The 22,119-nt window shown below is 34.7% G+C and overlaps 3 protein-coding genes across 3 annotated transcripts; 2 read left to right on the top strand and 1 right to left on the bottom strand.

Moving 5' to 3' along the window:
* Positions 1-222: 222 nt before the first annotated feature.
* On the top strand, positions 223-2,031 carry LOC122584838. Its single transcript, XM_043756901.1, has one exon. It carries the CDS (start codon positions 524-526, stop codon positions 1,814-1,816), a length of 1,293 nt encoding a protein of 430 aa, XP_043612836.1. The 5' UTR covers positions 223-523; the 3' UTR covers positions 1,817-2,031.
* Positions 2,032-3,027: 996 nt separating this feature from the next.
* Positions 3,028-9,961, bottom strand: LOC122583691 (serine/threonine-protein kinase GRIK2-like). Its single transcript, XM_043756072.1, has 13 exons — positions 9,766-9,961; positions 9,263-9,530; positions 8,188-8,610; positions 7,697-7,771; positions 7,558-7,602; positions 7,309-7,383; positions 7,070-7,157; positions 6,845-6,969; positions 6,243-6,338; positions 4,568-4,634; positions 4,341-4,456; positions 4,178-4,256; positions 3,028-3,452 (listed from the first exon to the last, which is right to left on the bottom strand). The coding sequence occupies exons 3-13, from the start codon at positions 8,545-8,547 to the stop codon at positions 3,289-3,291; spliced, it is 1,290 nt and encodes a 429-aa protein (XP_043612007.1). The 5' UTR covers positions 8,548-8,610; positions 9,263-9,530; positions 9,766-9,961; the 3' UTR covers positions 3,028-3,288.
* A 4,049-nt stretch (positions 9,962-14,010) lies between these two features.
* On the top strand, positions 14,011-15,216 carry LOC122595951. The gene is made up of 2 exons (XM_043768442.1): positions 14,011-14,350; positions 14,461-15,216. The coding sequence occupies exons 1-2, from the start codon at positions 14,011-14,013 to the stop codon at positions 15,183-15,185; spliced, it is 1,065 nt and encodes a 354-aa protein (XP_043624377.1). The 3' UTR covers positions 15,186-15,216.
* Positions 15,217-22,119: the final 6,903 nt, after the last annotated feature.

A 22,119-nucleotide genomic window follows, 5' to 3' on the forward strand; every position in this document is an offset into this window, starting at 1 on the left:
TGAAAGGATTGAATTGCATGTGATGAGATTAGGTCCCGGCCCCACTCGCGAACAAGGATAGGAACCTTCCCCAGTTCACTCCATCCCTTTCTTCTCTATACACATAAATTCACTCTCACTCCCTATTTCTCTCGATCGATCCCACTCATTCCAACGCATATAAATACGATTTCATTCTCTGGTTCCCCCTCCTTAATCAATCATCTATTTAATTCTATTCTATTCAATTCCAGTATATATTATGTAAAGAGATTTCTGAAAATCATGTAAGGCCGATGAATGATAACAAATTATTATCAACAAGGATGGTAGGGAAACGGATTCCGATCAGGGCTTGGTTAGGTTATCAAAACAACATGGTATTACTGGTGGGTGGAAACCACACTTCCTCCAGGTTTTGTTCTCGTTAGTTTTTTTTTTTCCTTTCCACTAATTCCTTTCTCTTTTATTAGAGCTCCCAGTTAATTTAAGAAAATAGACTTTCCTTTTTTGTTTTCCTGAAACGAATCAAAATCTGTACGGAATGGATTTCAAAGCCTTGAAATGGCAGATCCTGCGCGGATCATTCGGCTGGCGGTTGGTTTTAAGAGCCCTGTTCTTCCTAGTAGCCATGGTGGTTGTTTCCTTCACCCGAATTGCCACCGACATCAAAACCCCCGACCCGATTACCCTCCAATTCGATAAATGTTCCTTGAATTTCGGGTTTGTGGATGGAAAGAATCTGAGTGTCGGTGTGGCAAAAGAAGTCATGAGAAACCAAATGTTGACCTTTGAATCAAAGGCATTATGTTTAGGAGACGGGTCGGACTGGATTGTATCCACTTTACAAGAATTCGGATTCTTGAATGTATTCGGTGTTTATAGGAACCCTTTGATGTCCCTTTTGCATAAACAGTTTGACCACAAGCTTCCTTTTGACTCCGATTCTTTCGACTTTGTGTTTTCCACCACTCTTGACAGGGTCTCTGTCCCGGCCCTTGTCGTGTTGGAAATCGAACGTGTGTTACGACCCGGTGGGGTTGGCGCTATGCTTGTTGGCTCTTCGAGTTTTTATGCTCCTAGCTTGGTTAGGTCTGCAACGCCTGTTTCGTTGTTGTTGAGAACCTCGGATATTCTACATGTTTGTGGGATCTATTCGTATACGTTAATCGTGTTTAAGAAACAGTTGGAGAGTGTTGCATTGTTTGATAACTATAAGCTTCCCAACGAATGCCCATCTATGTTGAAAAACAAACCCTTTATGAAACATATCGAGCCTCTTGTAGATCAGAGGACAGGACGGTTTCAAGAGCTTTCGTATTTGCCTAAGTTTTTGAACATTTCGTCGAGGAATAGGTTGATTTATATTAATATGGGAGCAGGGGAATTTGATCGGAATTACCCTATTCATCCGGATGCGTTTAATGTTTATGTGGTTGATCACAACGTGTCTGCTCTCACGTCGCATGTTAAAAAGCCCGGTGTCACGTTTGTTTATCATCCGGGCCTTGTTGAAGACGATAAGACGGAATCTAGTCTCATGTCTGTTGATTATCTTGAAGCTCCGTTGCATGAAGAACAGTTTGAGTTCATTGATTGGTTTAAAGAAACAGCCAAGGATGGAGACTTTGTGGTGCTTACGATGAATGCTGGAGCGACTCAGTTGAAAGTCCTGTTTGAGTTATTTGCAAGTGGAGCTATATGTCATGTCGATGAGCTATTTCTGCGTTGTTCGGATGGGGTTGATTGCAGGACTAGTTGCTGTAAGGACTGTATGAGCCTTTATAATGGTCTTAGAAACGCGGGTGTGTTTGTCCATCAATGGTTGGGGGACTAAAACCAGCGTGTTCCCTTATATATTATGTTACTTGTTGCGTGTAGAATAAACAGCTAGAGGTTAATAAGCCGTATGATCGGTATCTCGTGTACGAGAAACCTCTCTGTGTTTGTGTTTCTAATGTTATGATTCATGCCTTGAAGGAGGTCATGGAATTTGTTTCATATGTAATGGTTTATGGCTTGTAGTAAATTAGTAATGTGTGATCCTTAAAATGCCTCTCATTGTTGCTAATTTTTGCATTTTGCACCTTAAACCAACATGCGTATATAGTATTATTTAAGTGATTTTCATTAAACCCATGTTAACGTCTGCCTTATTTGATAATGAGTTTCTTAAACTAGTTGTTTAATTTGATAATGTTTAGGATGGTTGTGCTTCAATCCATAATAGGTTACTAAGGAGTATTTGTTTTGGTATTTTCTCACATCATCTTTGTTCATGTGATACCTTCTTTTCTTTTACAACTTATGAGCAATGACTTCTTAAAATGTAAATTCGTCATACTTCCACGCTATATATTTAGTTCTGATGGTTATGTGCCTAAATTATTTTGTATGGACTTTAATTATATGCAGTTGATGGCTTTCTCAATTTACGATGGATGCTTTCTAGAAGTGTTGTGGTAGCAGCAACGGATAGTGGTGGCGGGTGGTGGTGGTGGTTGCAGTGACCGGTGGTGGTAGTAGCCCTAGCCCCTGGCGCTAGTAGTGGTGTGCTTATTAACAAATTCAAGAACCAACATTAACAAATTATAAGATACAAAATGAAGTTTATAAGATAAATATAACTAAATGTGTGCACACGGGTATTAGAACTAAGTTATAGGTATATTACGTGAGAATGTTTAATTTTAATGAATAAAAATGTGGGATAAAATAGGTACATTGGGCGGGGTTTTATTAGAAGGGAAAGAGTAGCCTACTATTTAAGGAGTATGATATTGTAAAACAACTTACTTTTCGATTGTTCTAATTGAGCAAATATATTAGGTACGGAACAATGTCAGATTCACTCCTGAAGTTGATTGAGCTCATGTTAGGGGATGGAGAAACGGATACAGGAATAGAGGATGTTGGAATTGTCATGTAAATACATTGTTGCTGGTTACAAAACTAAAAGGGAGGCTGCTGAATCTATATGCCATGTCGAATGCAAAAAGCTTCTCAAATGTTTCGTGCTCATCAGGCTAAAAGATCAAGTCACCATGATTTACACACAAAATATCGATTGCAATCAATATACTGTTCCAATACCATTATCTGAATTTCAATCCCTTTTTCAAGACCGGGCTACAAAAAAAATACAAATTATCGTGAACTCAAAATCAAAAGGTCGCATATCATTTTTAACAAGGTAACCCCCCACAAAATCTCTAAATTTTTTTCAAGATCATTTACTTCTTAAAGCTCTCAAACAAACTCTTACTATACAAAAGAAAGAAAAAAAAACCCTTCGCGACACAAAAGTTTTCAGTTAGTATTAATGAGAGCATCTGTTATGATCCCATCTGACATTTGCTCCCTTCGTAATTTGTTTCGTTTGCACCAACAAAGAAAGTGAGGCATTGGTCCCTCATCTCCCACCACCCAAGGATGAGCTGCAACTTTCTCTAGAGTCAGTCTCTTTGTGGGGTCTGCTCAAGAAATAACATGGTAAATATCAGCACAACTGCCTATAACTATAAAGAAAGTGATACTGCATAAAATTGCAAAATAGCTTGGTATTGTTGCTGTCTATGGGTACAAAAATGAAAGCAGTCAACATCGTCAAGGTTACCACAAAAAAGGGGTAAGATTACGTCAACACATGAAACCAAATTTGAGTTTTATAAACAAGTTGTGGGGTGATTTGGTATTCTGGGTAGTCTCAAGCCGAACCGAACCTTAGGTTGACCACAAAACCCAAAACCGTACTTTTTCCGTTGGGTTGCTTGGTAAACTTTGGTTATATTGATTGTTGTACAGATCATTTTGAAATTCCTGCTTATACCCTAAGTTATATGGTTACTCAAAACAGAAAGTATACCAAGCCATGGTACATTCCTATGCAATAGCCACCTATAAAGAACTCAAACTCCTTTACTCCTATTTAGATTGTAGGTCAAATGGACTACTTATCAAAGGAAAAGCAGTGGCGGTTTTTTAATAACTTTTCAATTACAAAGTCAAATTTCTTGTATTTTTGAGTTTTGAAAAACAAAAAAGAGAGTTCCCATCGTGTTTAAAGTAGCCCTTTTGGCGTTTTCATTATAAAAAGATAAAATAAAATATATATTGTCATTTGCCATTCAAAAAAAAAAGAAAGAAAAAGGTCTTCGTTTATGCTCTACAGCATTGTTTGTAAGTTAGTTTTATTTACCTTTGCAGAGAAGACCCTCAAGTAGGTTCTTAAGTAGTGGGTTCATACCCGATGGGAGCCGCATTGGATCGTTAACGATCTGGGAAACAAGGCAAGCAATTAAAACTTAAAGATTTGGTGAGACTGATATACAAATTTCTAGAAAGGGGGTCATCTGGCATACCTTATCATATGTATCTTGCAAAGTGTCTCCAAGAAAAGGATATTGTCCCATTATCATGCAATATAAGGTAACTCCAACCGCCCATGTATCAGCAGCTTTGCCATGATAAGTCAGACCTATTTATAGAAAACCCAGGGGATGCTTGTTGTCAAATGATTCTAAAGAAGAAAATAATAAAATATTGACTAAAAAAGGGGGAAAAAAGGACTTCACGAAACCATCCTCACCTAAACAGCATTCAGGAGCAGTAAAAACAGGAGTCCCAGGGGAGCGACGAAGTTCGTCATTTTCATCCTGCAATTGCATAATTTCCATTCAACCAATTAATTAATAGTTATAGTCAACGTTTAAGGATTACATCTGTAAATGCAATCCTAGATTAAACAAAAAGAATGTAAAAGATATGGTTTCTACATGTTGTATAAAAAATTAATAATTATGAAAGATACTTGGTACCCTTTGAAAGTAGGGCTAATTACACGAAAAGGTCCTGAAGTGTCACCTTTTTGTTATTCCAGGGGTCATTATATTTTATACCTTAACAAAGGGTCTAACGAGTCTAACACATAATATTGTGGGACTAAAAACCACTATCCGGTTTTTGAGATCTAGCTGGCATACGGTTTTGTGTGTGTTTTTCCACGTCCTCACCACATGGATGTTGACTGCCACTTCTTTGAGTATGAAGTAATAAATACTGTATATACTAACACAAACACATACATACACACACATAAATTATATACGCAATATATATTTCAGTTTATTTGTAGCTCCTTTCAGACCTCCATTCACAGCATCAAGATATTTACTTTCAAGTCTTACAACTATGGATACACATTTATAAATTCCATTCACACCATTAATGTTATCGTTTTGTTTGTTGATCAATTCATCGAGTTCGAAGACTACGATGAAGAAATCAATTATTGATAATAACGCTTTATTGTTTTTAGTCACGGCACGATCTTGATGGTGGTAGGGATGCCGGATCTTGATGGTGGTGGGGATGCCAGATCCTGATGGTGGTGGCGGATGCCGGAACTTGATGGTGGCCGGGTTTTCAGATCTTGATGGTGGCGGGTTTGGGGGGTTGGCCATATCGAATCTGAATCATAAACTTTTTATAAAGGTGCGAGATTTGGAAATTAGGGTTTGTTGTCGAAAATTGTAGCAGCAGTGTTGGTGGGGACTATGGAGGCGGCGAGTGGGAGTGAAACCGGTGGTGATGGTGATGGCGTGGATTCGAATCAGTGCAATGGTGATTTGAGATTTTTGATGGTTTTCGAATTAGTGCAACTGGGGAGATGATACCCAAAGTGGGTTTTGATTGGATAGTATTTTCTGAAATAAGTATATGAATATTGATATTACAAATACAAGTTTGTAGCAGCAACATGAAGTTGTAAATTTGTAATATTAATAGATTATAATATTTGTCAAAGTTTGTTCTTGTGTACGAGTATATTTTTTTGTTTGTAATGGTTAAAATATTTTGACATATATTAATTTAACTAATTAATAATAGCTGATGGAATAAATATTTGGAATATTAATATCTAGTTTTTTGGAAAATTTCATTTATAGTTAAAATAAAATAGAAAAATTATAGCTTACATGGCTGCCTAGGTGTACAAAACAGCTATACATGTCCTAAAACCACTATCCGGTATTTTTATATCTCACATTATACGGTGTTTTCCTCGTTGGTCCCTTTGTTATGGGAAAAAATAGAATGGCCCCTAGAATAATAAAAACACGCCACTTCAGGACCTTTTCGTGCAATTAGCCCTTGAAAGTATTAAAGAGTACCAAATACAAAATGAGACATACGTAGCACTTGCCAATGATGAGTCATAAACTTAAACTCAAGCTTTGGCATGCTTTGGAAGTATTTATTACCTCAAAAACTTGGCTGACACTGAAATCACCAATCTTCACCGTGCCAGTGGCAGTAACGAGTAAATTATCAGGTTTTATGTCACCATGGACGATATTCTGAGACCAACAAAAAAAGGACAAGAAAACATATTAATTCCTCATTACATATACAGCAGTACTCCATCTCATAAGAATGCAACATTTAATATCTCATGAATATTAAAAGACAAGACTACTCCATACTACATTACTACCATCTGTTTCTACCAAGTTATGTGACCCTAAATATATATTAGGTGTGTTTGGACTTTCAGAGTAATTTAAAGTACATGGGCAAGGACTAGTAGAAACATCACAAAAGTACAGGTAGAACTGTAGACGTGGCTTCGGATATGGTAAAAGAGATCAAAAAAAAAACTTGAGGAAGATTAATAAACTTAACTAGCAAGATTGCCATTCTAATTTGAATTGATTTCCTGCAAAGATGATATCATGATATGCAATTCTTGTAGAAAACCCAACAAGTAGAAGGTTGTACATTTTTTTAAAGCAAGTCAAAATAGTTAAACTAACTTAGAAGAGCATATTCACATAGAATATTATAGCTGAAAGAGGAGGCCTACATGGGAATGGAGATACATCAACCCAGAAACAATATCACGCAGATATCTCCTTGAAACACGTTGTCCTAAACCACCTGCGGGTCCAGCACCCTCAAAGACCCATTTGCCCTCGACGTACTCTAACACTGAAGAAAAGATAATTAATAAAAGAAGATGGAGAAGAAGCTGATAACGAACGGAAGCAAAGAAAATAGATACGTGACAAAGGGTGGGGGTGTTTCGTACCCATGTAGAAGTGATCGGTGTTTGGGTCATCAATTACCTCGATCAAATTTACTATATTGGGATGATTTAACATTTTCATGATTAATACCTGCATGTAAGTTGATGAAACACCAAGATTAAATATAGGGTAGCAGGGGAAAGACATTAACCATCTTAGAAAGATAAGCATCTAGAGTTATCAATATTTAATTACAATTCCACTGAAATGACAACAGAATATACATGAGAAGACAAAAAACCTCGCGGAGAACATCAGTCATCGCAGTTTCAGATGGGGCAACTCGTAGCTTCAACAAATGAGACTTGTGAAAGGCCTGCATTCAAAAAAGTGGCATCATCCATGTTATGAACATATATTTCACATTATTCTACTACTATTAGTCTATTAGTTGTTACCATGATTACTGCAAAGAACTTTTATTTATTTAAAGTATTACTGCAAAGAAATGGTCATGGTTCTATTGAATATGAAAAGTTCAGTGCACTACCTTAATTGCATAATGCTGCCCATCGACCTGGCTACGGTAAAGAACCTGTTAGACATGCAAAGCCAAACAAGTGAAGATTAACACGCGTCTTTAAATTGAGAGAAGGATGTCTAGAGTGTATCAACAATGAGATATTTACCACTTTCCCATAGCTACCAGAGCCAATTTTATACTCTCGAACATACTCGTTTACCATCTTGTTCCCGTTCTCATCCTACACCAAAGAAGGGCAAAAAAGTATCAGTCAGTATGAGAAGCCCATTACCAACTTAACATGACAGTCAGTAAGTCATTAAATAACATATCTGCGAACATAAAATACATATGGTTAGCATGTTTGTCCTCATACTCCACCTAACTAGGTAGCCAAATATCTACTTTAGGAAAGACACCCTCCACTAGGAATCTCTATCAAGGACACTCTCACTAACTATGCTGTCCGTAAAGTCTGCAATAGTTACTTCTAAATACATTTGCTTGATTTATAAATTATTTTAATTTCATTCAGATTCGCAAAAGAAAAATGTAAAGCAAACCAACAGATTTTGAGATGCAAGGCTTTTAGCAAATCAAAAAGTTCCTTAACATAGATGAATGTAGCACATAAAGACATTGTTCGTTTCAGATTACCTCTGATCGGACAACTTTGTGTGTTTCCTTAACAGGGAACTCCCTGCAAATCAACCCGTTTTGCGTCCTGTACAAAAGAATATCCTCAGAGCGCTTAGATGGGTTCCTGAACTCTTCATGATCTCGCTTTTCATTATCGGACATGTCCTCACCATAGGAGCGATTATCATTATCTTCTTCTACTTCATCGTCCTCTTCCTCATACTCTACATCGTCATCTAACAACAACTGCTGTGAAATGTGATTTCCATTGTGCATCACGGGGTTAGGTTTCTTTTCATTTCTGGCAAAAGAAAACCCAAAACAACCACAGCAGCCCATTTCAGCCACGGTTGCAAGAGAATGTCCCTTGAAAAACATGGAAACTTGAAGTTTCCTCAAAAGTATAACTTTAACAAATCACCAACTTAAACAAAACAAAACCTGATGAAAAATCAAAACAAACCTTAAATTAAACAGTTGTGTAACGATACATAATAGCTGCAACCTCTAATAGGGTAAAGTCCATTATAGCAACCTACTTACTTCAATGCCTAAGCATAGGCAATGTAGTTTGTAAAATTCCAATATACATAACACACTTATTGCTTAGGCGTTTATACAGACATACTCAAAAATACACGGGGTAAAACTATACTTCATTTATTTGGCCTACACGTATTAATTATATTGGAACAGATTTGACAGTTTACTAATTATCATGGTAGATGTTTTGAAAGTTTACTACCTGCTATAATGGTACAAACTCTGAAAGCTTACCATTAATCAAGTTTACAGTAGGTAACCAATTTCCGTATTTACTTATATTGGAACAGATTCAGAGAGTTTACTGTTTTATAGTGGTATTTTACAAAGTATTTATCGACCTTGGGATACGGCTGTTTCCTATGTTCCAACCAAACTACATTAGCTTCCATACTCTGTAATCAAATTACTTAAATTCGACATGTATATCAATCTTTAAGATCGATTTCTTCTAAACTTGTATAGCTCGGTTTAAAAAACACAATCGACACCATCTATATATCAAACTGAACAATATATTAGACAATAGGTAAAAGTCAATCAAATTTACCTGATACAAAGATATAAAAAGGGGAGGTGCCAAAGGAATGAAACCGGAAGCTAATTAGAAAAGTGAGTGGACTCCAGCGGATGCCATTCGGAAAAATGAAATATGCAATTGATCAAATGGACACCGTTTCGGTTCAAAGCCCACAACATCTCCTCTCAAAACCAAAACACCTTTCGGTTTGATAAAGACTGCACAGCCTTCACCAATATTATAATTATATGTATATATTTGCCACCAAACACTATTCCTTCAAAAGTTTCCCTTCATCCTTAATAAAAACACCCAAATTAGTTTTCAATTATACATATATATATTTATAAATGAATACATACAAGTATACATCTATGACACACACGTGTATATATATATATACACAGAAAATTAGGGCGGAGAATCATGAACAATAAAAATTAATAGGATGATTGATTATGATAATAAATAATAATAACAATAGTAATAATTATTATAATAAAATGGAGAAAAAAAAAGGGATAAATTTTTACCGTGGAATAAAGGAAAATAGAATTAGGGTGGAATAATTAAATAATTGAAGGGGAAGTAGAGACAGTAGTGGAAGTTTTCAGATGAATTGCGGGGGAATTGGAAGATATATGGCGGCGCGTGGGAGGCGCGTTGGGTGTAGGGTTATTATGTTGGTTTGAGAAAAACTTTGGTAGCTTGCGAGGCTGGAACACCTTCTATGATGATCATGATGTGAGGGAAAAAAAAAGAGAGGGGTAACCTGGTAATTTTATTACAACTTGCTTGGGGATCTCCAATATTTCACAAATTCATTATTGGATTTTTTACAAATAAATTAATTTTGAAGATTATTTTCTTTACATATATAAACTTAACTATTTTATAAGCTAATTACAAATTAGTTGCATCTAATTTTGGACAAGATATATGAATTTTTCACAAAATATTTAAAGATATACTAAAAAAAGTTTTAGCCATAGTACAAACTGTAATATCTTAATGACCTTGTTTTAATGACATCGTTTTATAGATTAATTTTTAAATTCTATGTTAACAATGCTATAAACAACAGTTGTATAAATGTACGAGTAATACATATAATGAATAATTTAGCGTCAAGTGATTGATTGAATGGTGTTCCACCATAATTCAGCATTATTTGGGTGCCTTATAAGTTTACTCACCTATATTGGATATGAGCTTAAAAGAATTCGTTATTTGGCTTTCATTGATTATGTTTTTTTCATGATTTGAAAAATAATTTAGTAATCTTTTATGGTTTGAAAAGGAACTTGATAAAATTTTTTTTCATTTTTAATGATTTAGATGATTTGGTATTGAATTTTACCTAATAAATGATTATTGATAACTAAAGTTATATTTATTTACTAGGTCTTTTACCCGCACGATGTGCAGATGTTACAAACATTTTTAATTACAAACGATTTAGTTATTATCGTATTTTTAATATCTTAATTTTTTTTTCTAAGAACATGGAAAGAAATAAAACAAAAGACAAAATTTTTGATACATCAAGCAATCTAATAACATTATATGAGTTTAAAGAATCTGTACTTACATACAAAGCAAACAACAATTTGGTTGAAGAAGCAATGTCATAGTTTTATTTATGAATGATGATTGATAACAAAAACTTGTTAGAAAAAAAAAGTATTATTTTAAACTAATTAGTAAACACTATAAGTTTTAATGCATGAGCATAAAATCCTCAACATATAGATTTAAAATAAAATAAAATAAAACATGTAGAAATACACACACCTTGATAAATTGTATGAAATTAAATACATGTTAAATATGTCAAACAAATACGTCCTCTGACAAAAGTCATAGAAAAAATTTGTCACAAAAGATTTATCCCTTACAATCCTCAAAGACATGTAATTTTCAACGTGAATAGGATCAATTATTTGACAGAAACAAAACCTTTTTTTCTAAACCTACATGATAAAAAAAATGTACATCAAAATATAAAAATTATATAATCAAAGTTGTGTTAATATAGTTGTCTCCAAAAATACTATAAACAAAAGAAAATGTCAATTTAATAAAGAACAAATAAAAATACAAAAAGTAAAATATAATAAATAAAGAGTAAAAAAATAATGAATCTGTTTCGTAATCATAGTTTGATATAATATTTATTTTGTATATATACACAAAGATTTTGAATATTTGTATAGGATTTGGTATTATCATTGTCTATAAACATCTACGACATTTGCAATTTTTTAATAGTTTTTAATTAATAAAAATTCAAATTAATATGGAGATGCCACATAAGAGAAAGCTTGCGTGGCAATATTTTAACATAGTTTTAAGATTAAAAAAGGCTTTAGAATGCTAGGATTCTTACCATTTTAATATATATATAGATATTGTTTTTATTTTTTTATATAAATAATAAATAATACAATAAAAAATTTTAAAGCGTTTGATGTGGTTGCTTGGGTGGCTCCTTGCAACCATATTTAACGTGAAGACTGAGTAACTCCAAAGGCCTGACCAGCCCCATTGCCTATGGAATACTTTAGGTGGCTTTGTTTTTCCTTAACAATGATGATGGACCACCATAAGGTTTATTCATCGAGTCGAGTGTGAGATTTTTCTTAGGTCTTATGACCGCTTACACCAAACTTACACTTTTTATAAGATGCGTGACTTATGTCATACATAGATCTATTGGGTTGGTGTTGGGTTAGTCCATAGTTTCCTTTTTTTTTTTCATGGGCTCACTTCTTTCGTTTCTAATTTTTTATCTACTTTTGTATTGATGAACAAATGTGACATTATATTATAGATTTACAATAAAAGGTGTACCAATATGATTTATCACACACAAACCAACATGAGCTTTAATTCAAAGTTTTGTTAAATGCAGAGTTGTAATTAAATGCATTGAATAGTTATACATTTACTATAAAAAATAGAGGTACATTTAGCATGTTAACTGCAATGTGAATGGCCGCATTTTGTATTTTCATTAACTTAAATTTGGTTAAGTGTGATTGGCATACAAACGTGTTGAGTTTTGACACATATAGTAAGCTAATTTCGGTAGGCTGGATTTGCGTTGATCTTCCTAAGGGGTTGCCAGCGTCCGACTCATATTTCTGAAGGATTAGTCCCTATCAGTTCCACATCAACGACACGTTAAACAAGGATTAAGCAAAGACTAATTCCTTCAAAGTCTAAAACATCCCAATGCAAGGACTAAGCTATGATCGACCCACCATTTATACCACTAATCCCTTAAACACCTCATGCACCTCTTAGACAATAACTAACTCGACCTAGCTGTGCAGGGACTAATCGCCTAAAGATGAATGAGGGAATAATCATCCTCAATGGTGTTGAGTCGTTCATAAAGAAGATCTTCGTTTGAATACATTTGTATATGATTTCATCCTATTTTACTAGTTAAACTAAAATCAAATCCCAATCAAACTCGAGGTGTTTGCAGTTATGTGGGTCTAAATTTGATAAATCTACCAAGATTATAATTTCGTAGAATACTTTATAATTTGTAGTCTGAAGCAACCGCGTCAATACCCCTACTTGACCCATCAATTTAGGCCATCTTATTAAGCAAAAGTAATATGGTCCAGCAGTTTTGACCAAGTCCTCATCACTAAATTCTCTAATTAGTCAGAGAAAAAAATATACACAAAACAAGTTGTACGTATAGTTGGTCTAGCTAGCTACTGTGAGATCGATCTGTAAATGGCCGGGTTGCTTATTGTTGAACTTAAACCCATTATATCGGCCTTGTGCCATTATATATTCCCCAATAACTCCATGATTGCAGGCTCAAGCAAACCTTTTCAAATTAATATAGACCACTGACCATGTGAGCCACGATTTTTGTTTTATTTTCAAATGTCAACGTGACGGATTGTTAATAACCTCATCAAGTTATATCATAGATCAATAAATTTTAAATATTAATAGTCTGGTAGTGTCAAAAAAAAAAAAAAATCCAATTTTAAATATTGCTATATTGTATGTATCAATCCCAGCCTTTATACTTTACGCGTAATTAAGGTGAGATCATAGAGATGAGGTGTATGCTAATTGATTAGGATTGAAACACGAGTTGGATGAATATAACTTAACATGTAGGATGAATGGGAGAACGACCCGATCTGATCATATATATGCGCTAATAAATAAAGAGTTATGATGATCAATTAATATACCAAAAATAGTTTGCTTTCTACTTGTGGTTGATAAAAAAAAAAAAAAAAAAACGTGAGAGAACTTGGATGACTCAAATGTTAGATTAATTGTTTAGTATTTATTTGAACCGATCGTCATATAAGTGATTATAAATTTAACATGTATATGATCTAGCTAATTAACTTGGTTTTGAATCAAATAATTAATGAAAAGTTATTATATATAACTATTAAAAAATCATGTGAACGGTACTAAATGTTTTCCGAGATCAATTAAATGATCATAATTAAAGTAGAATATTATATATATGTAGTTTTCGTGCCGGGAAGGTGTTAATTCCTGTACAAAGTTTTCCATGGGCATACCTTGAGCCGAACTCCATGCATATATGCCTGCCTAATTGACCCAAGTCTCTATAAATGGTTTCTTCAGTTCTTCACCACTAAACCCATCTACTTCATTTTAATCATTCTCTAATTTATTATTCTCTTCAACTATATATAGAAGAACTAACAAATTAAACAAAAACACACCCCCGGCCAATAATACGTTTTCCATCGATCAATATGGGGAAGTCGTCATTGCGGTTTATTATAGTGACTTTCCTTGTCATTTTCATTTCCGTATATCCCTCCATTGTTCGAGCAGCTGATGAGGAAGCGGGCCCTAAGAAGAAGACTCCTGCACCGCCAGTACCTAAGCCTGTCGAGGCCGATGCCACCAACTACGAAGTCACGACATTTCCCCAGACAGGACAACAACAGGCTTATTGTAAATCGAAAGGAGCTTGTTACCATAAGATACTCACCTGTCCTGCCGAGTGCCCCGAAAGGAAACCAAAGAAGAACAAGAAGCAAAAAGGATGTTTCATCCACTGTGGTAGCAAATGTGAAGCTACTTGCAAATGTAAGCAAGCAAATTATATTATCTGATGATTATTCAAAAATTAGCATAACTAAGCTCCTGTTTACAGCAGTTTCTCTTTCTTAATAACCGACTTTTAACTAATTTTGTAGGGAGAAGAGCTAAATGCAATGGCTATGGTTCTCTATGTTATGACCCAAGGTTCGTTGGTGGTGATGGAGTTATGTTCTACTTCCATGGTGGCAAAGGACGTGATTTCGCTCTAGTCTCCGATACCAACCTTCAAATCAATGCCCACTTCATTGGAAACCGACCCAATGGTCGTAGCCGTGACTATACGTGGGTCCAAGCGGTCTCAGTAATGTTCGACACCCACAAATTGATCATTTCAGCAAAGAAAGTAGCCCAATGGGACGACTCGGTTGACGTGCTTCTCGTGAAATGGGACGGTGAAGAAGTCACTGTCCCATTCGACGGAGACTCTGAATGGAAAACCAACACCGGAGTAAGAGAAGTGGTGGTCGAAAGGACCGACGACACCAACACAGTTAAAGTCATGGTTGGTGGGTTGGTAGAGATTGACATGAAGGCCGTCCCAGTGACCAAAGAAGATGACAAAGCTCACAGCTACCAACTACCAGCAAATGACGTTTTTGCCCACTTTGAGTTGCAATTCAAGTTTTCAAATCTTTCGGACAATGTGGAGGGTATTTTGGGGAAAACATACCAACCCGGGTATGTAAGCCCTGTCAAGAGAGGTGTAGCCATGCCGATAATGGGTGGAGAAGACAAGTATGAAACCACATCTCTAACTTCAACTGCTTGCAATGCATGCATTTTTCAGAAAAAACCTGCTGCTGGTTTGGCTGATTTCTGAACATGTTTTTAGTTATTTGCATTGATCATATGTTACTAGTCAAATTGTTTGGGTTGCATGTACATGCCACTATTGTATTTGTTGGTACCAATAAACACATTTGGTGAATAAAAATATATATATAATTATTACATTATTGTTTAATGTTTACTACTCCTCTAGTAGACTTTATTGTTTTTCGTAAAATAGCTTTAATTTGCTTAATTACTCAATGTCGTGTTTATCTCCAGACATCAGAGAGAAGACTTCAATATTTCATGATACTTGTTCTCTACGAATTTTATGATTTCAGCATGGTTTAGTTTCAACTGTGGTCATTCCTTTTTCTAAAACTTATGATAATAAAGATTTATAATTTTCTTTAAGAGGTTAATTGTATCATTAAAACTGTTCGACTTTCAACCTGTTTGCCACATATGGCCCATTTCCATATTAGCCGACTTTTTGATCCGAATGTTTGTAATTAAACACAACCCAAATGGACTGATTAATTAGTAAATAAATGGGTCGAAATAGCTACCTCTACTTCATACCAATTGAAAGAGTACACCCCTAAATGACCGTTGGTTTGATCTTATTATACTCTTGTCATCAGGTTATCTTTTGGAAGTGGATCACCCCTAAATGTTGGGCATGGTAACCCAGACCTCTGTTAATCACTGGTCAATTAAGGATATATTGGTTAATTGGTTTTGTTATGTAAGTTAAACATTATATTATGTCTAAAAGGGGCTTTTGGTATAGCCTATACCGTATAGGTGATTCGGAATCCACAAAGATGTTTAATAGAACAGACAATTTAACTAACAATCAGATAATATGGTTTGGCTAACCAGAGGTTTGTTTTTTGCATAATACTGTTTTGTCAATTTTGCTTCTTATATTAGACTTCTATGATGTATCAAAACTCTCGGTATATTACTTAATCTTTAAGGTCACAATTAGGCCAGTTGCTCTTTTTTTTTGGTAATCATGGTGTCCGTTCATTGACTGAGTAACCCATGATACCCGAGTCCACCACAACACAAACTCAAAACAGGTTAAGCTCTCCTGAAGGGAGACGGGTGTGGCCTCACAAGGGCTTTTATTTACCATTTGCAGTTTAACCACCATGTAATGTTGTACTTTTATCTAGATATTGTTTACAAACTGATGTTTCTCTCAAACACTTATGGGAGTACACTAGAGGTCGTAATGGGCGGGTGGGCTAACAAGTCAAAACAGGTCATCTTGGTACGGGTTGGGTTGGGTTAGGTTGACATGTCATGGAACAGTTATTATCCATTTCTTTTAACAATCAGTATGTTTAATATATCATCATAAAAAGAAATACAATAAATATTTGCATAAACCAAATAGGAGTTTATTTGCATAATGTCAAATTGTCAACCAGTTGAAGCCGTTTCCATTTTGACTTTTTTCATTTCTATGTATATTGCTCATTTTGACTCATTCAACCCATTTATATATAACATGGTTAAAATTGCCACTTTCACTTTGCACCCACTGCACTCCAGGTATAAGCATTAATCAGATAATAATAAGCAAAGTTTTTTTCATTATCATTCTCTAGCTATGAATTTTCTTGACTCATCACCAGTTAGATGTAAAACTGTTGCAAGGTTTAGAATTGATCTTACATAGACTCACATTATATTTTTTTTCCACAAATGCTAAATGTTATGATGTCATGAATTAGGGGAATAATCATTCATAAGGAACGATAATAGACATACAACCGACGTCTGTATGTAAACATCTTAAAGGTGACATTCAACTTAATGAAATTTCCAGTAAATTGATCCGGTAACGACTGAATTAAGGAAAAAAACATAAACAACAAATTATGTCCTTATTGTCACTTATTATTACAATATTCTTACATATGTATGAGATGGAATTACACAACAAATATGGTCTATATATATATATAGAGAGTAAATTACACTTTTCATCCTTAAAGTTGGCACATTTTTCACTTTTGATCCTTAAATTTTAAAAATTACAATTTTGACCCTAAAGTTGGCCAATTTATTCAATAATCGTCCTTTGGCCTTACGGCGTTAAAAAATGGCCGTTAACGTACGCACGTGCTAGACACGTGAGGGCAGTAATGTCATTTCACCTTACATAGAGGGACGAAAAGTGAAAAAATAGCTACTTGAGGGACGAAAAGTGAAAAAATAGCTACTTGAGGGACGTAAAGTAAAAAAATAGCTACTTGAGGGACGAAAAATGAAAATTATACTAATAAATTTATTCTTCCATTCTTTCTTTTCTGATCATCTTTCCAATCGTCTTTTCCAATAGAATTTTCCGACTAGACATTTAATTCCCCTTTACCCCCAAGCCTCTCCAATCACCACCACCTAATAACCACTAACAATAGTCGCCGCTACCAGCCACCGCCGTCTGTAACCAACACCAGTCACCGCCGCCTATAACCACCACGAGCCACTGCCACCCAGCGCCACCTCCGGCCACCGCTGCCTATAATTACCAATAGCCACCGCCACTAGAATCAACGACAGCCACCACCGCCTACAATCACCATCAGCCACCGCTGCCTACAATTACCACCAAACACCGCCATCTACAGTCACCTCCAACCACCGTCGTCTACATTCACCACCAACCAACCGCCGCCGACTAGAATCACCACCAACCACCGCCAACACCTAGAATCACCACCATCCACCATCCCTCTTTCAATTAAAATCAAAATTTAGAAGAAAAAAAAATGACTAGCATGTTTGAATTATAATTTGTTTTATTGGTTGTGTTTTGTGTCATGATGTTGAGTAAATGATTTTGTTTGTAGTTTAGATTTGGATTCAAAGTCGAGTTTTTATTAGGTATAATCGAAAAATAAATGTCTAGTCGAAAAATTTCATCGGTAAAAATGATCGGAAAAGAAAGTATGGAAGAATAAATTTATTTGTATGATTTTCATTTTTCGTCCCTCAAGTAGCTATTTTTTCACTTTTCGTCCCTCAAGTAGCTATTTTTTTACTTTTCGTCCCTTTGTGTAAGGTGAAATGACATTAGTGCCCTCACGTGTCTAGCACGTGCGTATGTTAACGGCCATTTTTTAACGTCGTAAGACCAAAGGACGATTATTGAAAAAATTGGCCAACTTTAGGGTCAAAATTGTAATTTTTAAAGTTTATGGATCAAAAGTGGAAAACGTGCCAACTTCAGGGACGAAAAGTGTAATTTACTCATATATATATATATATATATATATATATATATATATATATATATGTGATCTATCTGTCAAACCACTAATAAACTTAGTTTTGAATCAAATTACTAGAAAGTTAATCAAAACTATAAAATAATCATGTAATGAGAACGTACCTTGAGCCGAGCTCTATGCATGGCTAACTAACCAAGTCTCTATAAATTAAATGGCTTCTCCTTCTTATCCACTAAACCAGCGATATATCAACTTCATTTTTATTGAAAAAAAACACGTACACCCGGCCAGTTTTCGATATATAATTATGGGGAAGAAGTCATTGTTTTTTTTAGTGGCTTTCTTTCTCATTTTCATTATTTCCATACATCCCTCAATTGTTGTTCGAGCGGCTACGACCCCTAAGCCTGTTGAGGCAGATCCCACTACTAACTACGATGTCATCACGAATCCTCGAACAGGACAGCAAATGGCTTATTGCCTATCGAAAGCAGGCCAAGCTTGTTACGATACGATACTTGTTTGTCCTTATGAGTGCCCCGTAAGGAAACCCATAAAGAACAAGAAGCAAGCAGGATGTTTCATTGATTGTAGTACCAAATGTGAAGCTACTTGCAAATGTACGTAACCAAACTGATCGATATTTTACTATCTGATTATTATTAATTTCATTATATAATTAATTCTGCATCTCTACATACGTTTCGTTACATATACTAGCTAGCTAACCGAGTTTTAACTTTTGTAGGGAGAAAATCTAGATGCCCTGGATATGGTTCTCTATGTTACGACCCAATTCTCTAACTTTCAAGTTATTGCTATATAATTACATGATGGCACACGTACCGGCCATCCCCAAGTTGTGTATGTAATATTGTCGATCTACTAAACCTCTAGTAGACTTAGACTATATGTATGTGTAATTCATAAAATATGTAAGCTTTAATTAATTTGCTTCATTATGCAATGTAAATGTTTATCTCTAGATTGAAGTCTTCTCTGTGATCATATCGATCTAGAGATAAACATTTACATTGCATAATGAAGCAAATTTATGATACGATATACTATGAGTAAATCACACACTACAAATAATATTGCATTTGTCCACACTTTTAATCAATGTGAACAAAATATAATTTATGTCATGGTTTATGTGTGTAAAAAAATGTAGAACTAGAAACGTTTAACAATTTATCCACATTAAAAAGTGTGTAGAACTCATTGGGCAATGGACCGCCAAACTCATTGGCCTTCTGCACCCACATTTGATTGTATCGTATCAATGCTGTTGATATGCTGTTGATTAAGGACTCATTAGTATTGTCATGTAAGCTGCTAGATTTTTGTTCAACCAATTATTTGTCTTTATGATGTTCATGGCTTGTGTCAATGCAGGCTCAGTATACACATGTGTAGATTTTGTATAAGTTTAAGTGGAGTTTATTGATTGTATACCAAACCGAGATTAGGTTAAGAAAAAGAGATGATGGGTGTTTTTGGTTGTTTGTTGGCGATTCCTCGAAGGTAGAGTTTTGATCTCTTTACACCAATCAATTATGATTTGATTGTTAGCCGATTAAGATCGTGCTATTATGTTTTTAGATCTGGACGATCGTGTATAAAGTGTGCTCTGTACTATTTGAGTTTTTGTGAATGAGTAAGAATGAATGAATGATGCCTTTGTGAGGTGTTATGAATCTCCTTTTATAGGGAGAATTTATCTTAGAGAGAAAGTTAAGCCTCTTTAGGGTTTCCCTAAGTGTTAGGCCAGGAATATTATTTCCTTAATTATTTGCTGCAAGTAATAAGATCAAATCCCGAAATTATAGGGAACAATTTTTATCCTTTTTACCTTACTGCGGAAGCCTTCGTTACGGACAGCCTTCATGTCGTAACGTGTTACTGTTTCTTCGTGTGGCAGGTCTTGCGTACCGGATATCATTATGTTATCCGGAGGTATTTGAATTTAAATCAGCTTCGTGTGTTTATTACCAACTTTTTCGTTTATTCATCTGCATCCTAACTAGTTGATTTCTTTTCATGAGAATCTTTGGTCTTCTTATCTATAACTTCTAAATTTGTGTGAGTACCCCGAAAAGCTAATTGAGAGATCAAGATGTTTCTGAAGATATCAAGTATGACATTTCATTAAATAAATTCTGCTAAGTTACCAAAGGAACGAAGGATATATACTTTCGAAAGAATGGATGTCACAAGGGTAGAGGTAGCAGAATGGGCTGGTGGGATGGGTTAGCCGAAAAACCCAAAAAAGGGCTCGCCAAGAAACCATATAAACCGGAAAACCCAAAAAAGAGTCACCGGAAAATCAAATAATGATAGGGAAATGATAATGAGATGAACAAAGTATAAAATTCTAGCGCTAACACATGTCAGTCAAAAATAATGGTGGACATTAGAAAGTGTAAATACATAAAGTCATCGATTTTCGGTATTCAATGTAATAACCCTTCAATAAAAGATAAATTACAGCATTGGTGTAATTTAAAGAATCAAATTTTTACCCAATTAATCGTAAAAAGACTCTATTTTTTTTATCCAAATAATCTAATAGTTAAAGACTAAATTGTTAACCAAATAACCTAAAAAAAAGGCTCGATTTTTAACCAAATATAATCTAAAGCTTGATTTTTACTTGAACCATCTGAAAAAGGTTTGATTTTTACCCAAGACAAACCAAAAAGGGCTTGATTTTCACCTAAGAATCTACAAAAGACTTGAAACTTTTAACAATAATCAACTAAGTTTTTTTTTTTTTTTTCTTTTCTTACTAATGAACTTATTTAAATAATGACAACTTTATAAACCTAAAAACAAACCAGACATAGATTAAGCTTATCAAAAAAAAGCTATAAGCTTAAAAAAAAAAGGCTAGGCAGCTTCCATCTTTACTCAAACCATCTAAACAAGGTTCGATTTTTAAGCAAAATAATCCAAAAAGTACTTGATTTTTACCAAAAAAATTACAAGAGGCTTGAATTCTATAACCTTAATCAACTAACAAAAGACTTGATCATTAACACAAATCATCGGTAGTTATTGCAATCCTAATCCTTACAACAACAATAATAATTACTGAGTGTTGATGAATATATAACCTCAAGATTCACCGCCGATTCCTTCAACCTCAGATTTTTCAGACTTGGACTTCTATATCGATGATTATAAACCCTTTTATTTAGGGAAAAACAAATATGCTACCATTCTCCCTCATAATCTCCCCCTTGCTAATCAAGCTAGATGCATACTTGTTATTATTTTATTATTATTATTATACATATAAATATATAATAGCGAATTAATAAGGGTTTAGATATACTATTTATAGTGAATCTAAGAAATCAATTAAGGAATGTGTAGTTCGTATTTAAAATTAAAAGTTTTAACTTTGTAAGTTGTGACCGTAAAAAAAAAAAGGCCGTGTTAAAAAAGTGGCGTAAAAAAGACCCGCGTTGTTTCTAAGCGTATCTTTTACGTTCACCACATCTAAACGGTGATAAGAATATTTCACCTCTTGTATAAATACCCATCATCACATTAGACATCATCCACTCCCTCCAAAACCATTATTCACTTTATTTCAAACCCATTCTCTCTATATATACATACACACATTATATGTATCTTTTACATTCCGGCGATAAAGTAACCGCCGGTTCCGGAGAAGAATCAGAAAACTTTTATATATCGATAATGTTTCTGTAACAAATT

Source organism: Erigeron canadensis, chromosome 1 (genome assembly GCF_010389155.1).
Source record: "Erigeron canadensis isolate Cc75 chromosome 1, C_canadensis_v1, whole genome shotgun sequence".
Lineage (NCBI taxonomy): Eukaryota > Viridiplantae > Streptophyta > Magnoliopsida > Asterales > Asteraceae > Erigeron > Erigeron canadensis.